A 5,892-nucleotide genomic window follows, 5' to 3' on the forward strand; every position below is an offset into this window, starting at 1 on the left:
GCCCTGTGGTCAGTGCTGTGTCCCCCTCTCACCTCACGCGAGTCCACGGCCGCGTACATGATGTCCATCCAGCCTTTGAAGGTGGCCTGTGGGAACAGGAAGGGTCAGAGCTGGAGCCTTTCCCATCCTAAAAGATTCTGAGATTCCATGACAGTGGAGAGGAGCCSTGTCCTGRGTGGGGTTTGGGGCTGGGTTTGGCTCTGAGCGCTGCTGTTTCTCCGTGGGAAGGGCAGGAGAGGGATGGGGGTCGAATCCACCAGAAAAACACTCMAGAAATACAGAAATTCACACATGAACATGCACAGACCGTTCTGGGGCTGAGGCTCCCAGCAACCTCCCAAAACATCTCTGCAAACCAGGCTGGGAAAAGCCTGAAAAGCCAAAAGAAATTGTCTCTTTTCTTCCTGGAAGTGTGTTTTTCCAAAGCAAAGCTGTGCCAGGGCTGGCTGCCTCCTTTCCAGTCCCCAACTCTGCCACCTCCATAACCCTGACTTCCATATCCTGCCTGGTTCTGCTGGATTCCCATCCCAGTGGGGTGGGGGACGACCCCAAATCTTCTACAGGGACAMCCCCAAATCTTTTAAATKGATTRCCCCACATCTTTTACAGGGACARCCCCAAATCTCTCACAGAGACCACCCCAAATCTTTTACAGGGAYGACCCCAACAGGRACTACCCSAAATCTTTTACAGGGACAACCCCAAATATTTTACAGGGATTACCCCAAATCTTTTACAGGGACAACTCCAAATCTCACACAGGGACAACCCCAAATCTTTTAAAGAGACAACCTCAAGTCTTCTATAGGGACAACCCCAAATCTCTTACAGGGATGACCCCACATCTCTTACAGGGATGACCCCAAATCTCTTACAGGAACAACCCCAAATCTGACGCCTTTGGCTGCTGATTTGTTAAACAAAAGGCCTGCACCTCCCGTTTCCTGAACCCGATGGAACAACCAGGCTGAAGAGGAAGCTGAATTCAGCACTGGTGTTGTCAGCTCAGGTTGTTTTCCGACTCTGCAGCTTCTGGGTGCCCTGGATCCRATGGGAGTAGCCCCAGCCTGCCCCATATGGGACCCCACACCTCTATTTTTGTCAGAGCTGTGGTGAGCAGTTCCCCTTGGCCGYCCGGCCCAGCTGTGGGGAGTTCAGAGGAACCGGCTGCGCTCGCCCCCGCCCCCTTTTTCCAATCATCACCCGCTCCAAGCAAAGTCCCACAGCCCTTGGAACTTTCCAAAGGGGTGCAGGGTTAAAACAGAACCTCCCCCCTGATTCCTGCACCCAGTGCTGTGCAGAGCCCACTCTACAGTGATGTTTTAGGATTTTTAGTTTCTATATTTCCATGCATCTGTATTCTTGTACTTCTCCAGTGCACAGCACTAAAGCTGCTGCTCTCCCATCTTCACACAAAACAATTCCTCTCTGAGCCTGAAATCCAAGGACACTTCGCTGCCTCAGAGCCCCAAAATATGGAAACTAGAGATCTGGGGGGAGCTTGGGGTGGGTGCCATCATCACCTGAAGGTGTCATAGGAGAATTGGGGCCCGATGTGTTCATCAGACAGAACTGATAAAAGGGGAAGATCTCATGACTCGGGGTCCATTTTGGGTGCAGCCTCAGGAGGAGGCTTTGTCTGCCCTCAATGTACCAGCAGGCCTGGATTAAATCTGTCTGCTTTTTTTCTCTTCACTTTGCCTGGCCTCTGTTCCAGGTGAGCCTTGTTTTAGGCATCAGCAGCTCCACCCTTGGTGCTGCCAGCACCCCACTGGYGACACCATCCCCTCGATCTTCCACCTTGTCCCTTTCCCCCCTTGACTAGGAGAAAACCCCTTCTGAGGGTTGTTTTGTGTCAAAAACCACCTTTGGAGCTAAGAAACAACAAAGAAACCCCACCACATCAGCCCTGATGCCATCCCTCYGCCCCGTATGACAACACCCCGCATGGTGACCTACCACCTGCAGCAGCGACAGGTATCCCAAGCCCACGTTGTCGAAGTTGACCTTGACGTTGACCCATCTGACCTCGTTGGTGTGGAGCAGGGCCATGCAGTCGCTCTTGTTGTTGACCACGTCGATGTCGAAGAGCTCGCCYGTGGTGGTGTTGACGCAGCGGTAGTACTTGCCCGCGAACAGGTTGACGCCCATGATGCTGAAGATGAGCCAGAAGATGAGGCAGACCAGCAGCACGTTCATGATGGAGGGGATRGCGCCCAGCAGGGCATTCACCACCACCTGCAAGGGGGGACGAGRCKTTGGGGGTCCTGRATGGGAMCTTTGTGTCCCCRTATCCTCGCCTTGCCCTCCCCGGYRGCACCGAGTGGGGTCAGACTGGACYGAGGRTACCTTAACATTGATCCCACTGATCTGGAGGTTTCTGGAAATCAACTGGGCTGTCCCTGACGCAGGGGAAAGCTGGACACTCTCATGTCCCCTCCAGGGCCAGCAGCACACTGGACACACTTACCCTCATGCCCTCRAAGCGGGACAGAGCGCGCAGGGGTCGCAGGGCCCGCAGCGTCCGCAGGGATTTAATGGCTCCCAGCTCCGAGTAGCCCATCCAGTTGGCCGTCAGRCTGACCAGGGACACCTGCAAGGAGCAGCCCAAGCCATCAGCAGCACCTCAGGTGGAACACGACTCAAACATCCTGCAGCTCCTGTCTGTCCCTTTCTCCCCAGGCCCTCAGGATGGTGGTCATCCTCGGAGATGGACATCATTGGACATCAGACATGGAGTCCTTGGGGTCCCTGGTGACCACACTCYTCAAGGGTCATCAAATCCCAGAAYGGTTTGGGTTGGAAGGGACAWTAAAGACCATTCAGTGCCACYCCCTGCCATGGGTAGGGAYACCTTCCACTGTCCCAGGGTGCTCCAAATCCTGTCCAGCCTGACCCTGGACACTTTGAGSGATGGGGCAGCCACAGCTCTTGAGTGTGAGGGTGGAACTGATGTGGGACACAGGAAGGACAGATTGCTTTGTCATGGAGCACTCATGTCCCTCCCCAGCTCTACGGGGTCTGGTGGACACTGTAGGGTCCAGCAGGGGAACAGCAGGGACTGTTCTTGGCTGGGGTGTGAAACAGGAGGGTTTGGAAGGTTTCTGCAACCAGCAATGGGTTGGAGCAATGGGAACCACGGAGCTTCCTGTGGGGGACCAATATTTTAAGGAACGGTCGAAGCCCTCATTCCACAGCCACCCCATTATCCTTTAAAACACAACATGGGGTCATTTCCACCAGCCCCCAGTGGCCCCAAAGTCCTCAGCTCGGCTCTTGGATCACATACATCCACGATGAGGAAATCCAGCCAGCACCAGGCGTTGGTGAAGTACACCTTGAAGCCGTATGCCACCCACTTGAGCAGCATCTCGATGACGAAGATGTAGGAGAAGACCTTGTCGGCGTACTCCAGGATGGTGCGGATCACCTTGCGCTGCTCGATGTAGATGTCCTCGAAAGCCTGCAAGGGGCACGGAGCTACGTGACAGTCATCCTTCCATACCACCCCACGGAGCTCCGTGACAGTCACTGCCCCATGGCATCCCATAGAGCTCCGTGACTGTCACTGTCCCATGGCATCCCATAGAGCTCCGTGACTGTCACTGTCCCATTGGACCCCATGGATCTGTGTGACAGTCACTGTCCCATTGATGCCTTAGGATTTTTAGTTTCTCTGTTTTCATGCATCTGTATTCTTGTACTTCCCTAGTACAGCACTAAAACTACCGTTCTCTCATCTTTAGACAAAACAATCCCTCTCTGAGCATGAATCCAAGGACACCTCGCTGCCCGAGAGCCCCAAAATATGGAAACAACAGCGAGCTGGGGGAGAGCAAGTTTGGGGTGGTTGACATCATCACCTGTAAAGATCATTGGAGAATTAAGACCCAATATGTTAATAAGGCAGAACTTATAAAAGGTAAAGATCTCGTGACCTGGTGTCCATTTTTGGTGTAGCCTCAGGAGGAGGCTTTTGTCAGCCCTAATGTACCAGGGGGCCTGTTAGGCCTGTATTAAAGTTGTGTATTCTCATTCTCTTAACTTTGTCTGGCCTCTCTTTCAGATAAGGCATCACCGTGGCACCCCATGGAGCTCTATGGGAGTCATCTTTCCATGCAACCCCATGGAGCCATGTGACCATCATCCTCCCATGGAGCTCTGTGACAGTCACTGTTCTATAGGACCCCACGGAGCTCCATGACTGTCACTGTCCCAYTGGACCCCACAGAGCTGTGTGACAGTCACTGYTCTATGGGACYCCACRGAGCCACCTGACCRTCACTGTCCCRTGCCACCCCATGGAGCTCTGTGACCTTCATCCTTCCACTGGACCTGTGGCATCCCAGGGCAGCCACAYCCACGCTGGCATCTCCCTGCATTCCCAGGGCTTGGGAGTTGGCAGCTTGATAAATGGATAAATGGCATTTATCCATGTTCCTGATCAGTGTGGGGTTTGAAGGTTCCATGGACCTGATCAGCTCCTGGTTTTGGTTCCCCTTGGCTTTGTGGGCTTGGACCCAAAGCAAAGCTTCACTGGAGCCAAATTCCAGCTGTCCTGAATTCCCAGGTGTCTCAACTCTAACCCCAGGACACCACCCCCCTCCTCGGGATGCTTTGGGAGTTTTGAAAATGCCCTGAGGGGTTTGGGTGAGTGCTGCACCCTCGTGTTGAGTGAGCAGAGGTTGGGGCGTGGTGAGCAGGTGTTGCACAGCTGGTTTAGCACAGCTTTCAATTCCTGCTCCAGCTCCAACCTCAGACACCCCCACGCCACCTCAGAGCGAGGTGCAGACATGTAAAATATGTCTGAAAACCCTCTCAACCCCTCTGTTCTCCTTCCCTGTCTCTTCACCTCCAAACCTGCACTGAAATTGGTATTTCCTGGGTTATGTCCAGCCCAAAAAACAGCTGGAGAAGAGCACCAGGCCAACACACACTGTGWTGTGGGATTGAACTGGACACTCAGGTTCTGGGATGGGGCACTAGCTGGAGGTGSTGAACAGCAAAATGATCTCCATTAATTGTTTGTCAAACACCTCCCTGAACAGTGAAATAATCCCCATGAATTGTTTGTGAAGCACCACCCTGAACAGCGAAATAATCCCCACAAATTGTTTCTCCAGAGGGGAACCTCTTCACRCAGCCTGGGGAYRCAGARCTGGGGGKMACTCCTGGCTGGGGTGTCYYCAMTGTCCCYGGTWTTATTGGCATTTTAAACCCTCCCTGGTGGAGTTTGGACCAGGATCCTGCTGGGGTTCATTGGGGTGCAAGGGGGAGCCCCTCCTGCCAGCGGTGATGATGGTGGTGACACAAAGGAACCCCACAAAGCTGCTGGCTCAGATGGCTCAGATGGCTCAGGGTTGGCATCAGGGGCAGGACAGGGAACTGCAGGCAGTGCCATCCCCCYGACCCCATGGCCCACAGCCCGGGGTGCAGGTCCAGGGGCACTGGACAGGGGTGACCAGAGGGCACCGGAGCTCCTGGAGGATGTTTGGAGTTCCTCACAAAGCAGTGCATGGGGCAGAGCTGAGCAAAATGGGGTTTGGAATCAAACATCTGCCCACAGCTGGGTTATCTGGAGACATCAAACATCTGCCCACAGCTGGGTTATCTGGAACATCAAACATCTGCCCACAGCTGGGTTATCTGGAATCAAACATCTGCCCACAGCTGGGTCATCTGGAGACATCAAACATCTGCCCACAGCTGGGTCATCTGGAAATATCAAACATCTGCCCACAGCTGGGTCATCTGGAGACATCAAACATCTGCCCACAGCTGGGTTATCTGAAGACATAAAACATCTGCCCACAGCTGGGTTATCTGGAAACCTCAAACATCTGCCCACAGCTGGGTTATCTGGAGACATCAAACATCTGCCCACAGCTGGGT

The 5,892-nt window shown here is 53.8% G+C and overlaps 1 protein-coding gene across 1 annotated transcript in view; it reads right to left on the minus strand.

Moving 5' to 3' along the window:
* The window catches only part of SCN4A (sodium voltage-gated channel alpha subunit 4), a 44,453-nt gene that overhangs the window by 7,438 nt on the left and 31,123 nt on the right, over positions 1–5,892 (minus strand). Inside the window, 5 exon segments of the mRNA XM_057386857.1 lie at positions 33–86; positions 1,960–2,238; positions 2,471–2,593; positions 3,290–3,463; positions 4,365–4,513. Of these exon segments, the coding sequence (XP_057242840.1) occupies positions 33–86; positions 1,960–2,238; positions 2,471–2,593; positions 3,290–3,463; positions 4,365–4,513 (779 nt within the window).

This window comes from Malurus melanocephalus, unplaced genomic scaffold, assembly GCF_030028575.1.
Source record: "Malurus melanocephalus ecotype Western Australia unplaced genomic scaffold, MMel_1.1 scaffold_1078, whole genome shotgun sequence".
NCBI lineage: Eukaryota > Metazoa > Chordata > Aves > Passeriformes > Maluridae > Malurus > Malurus melanocephalus.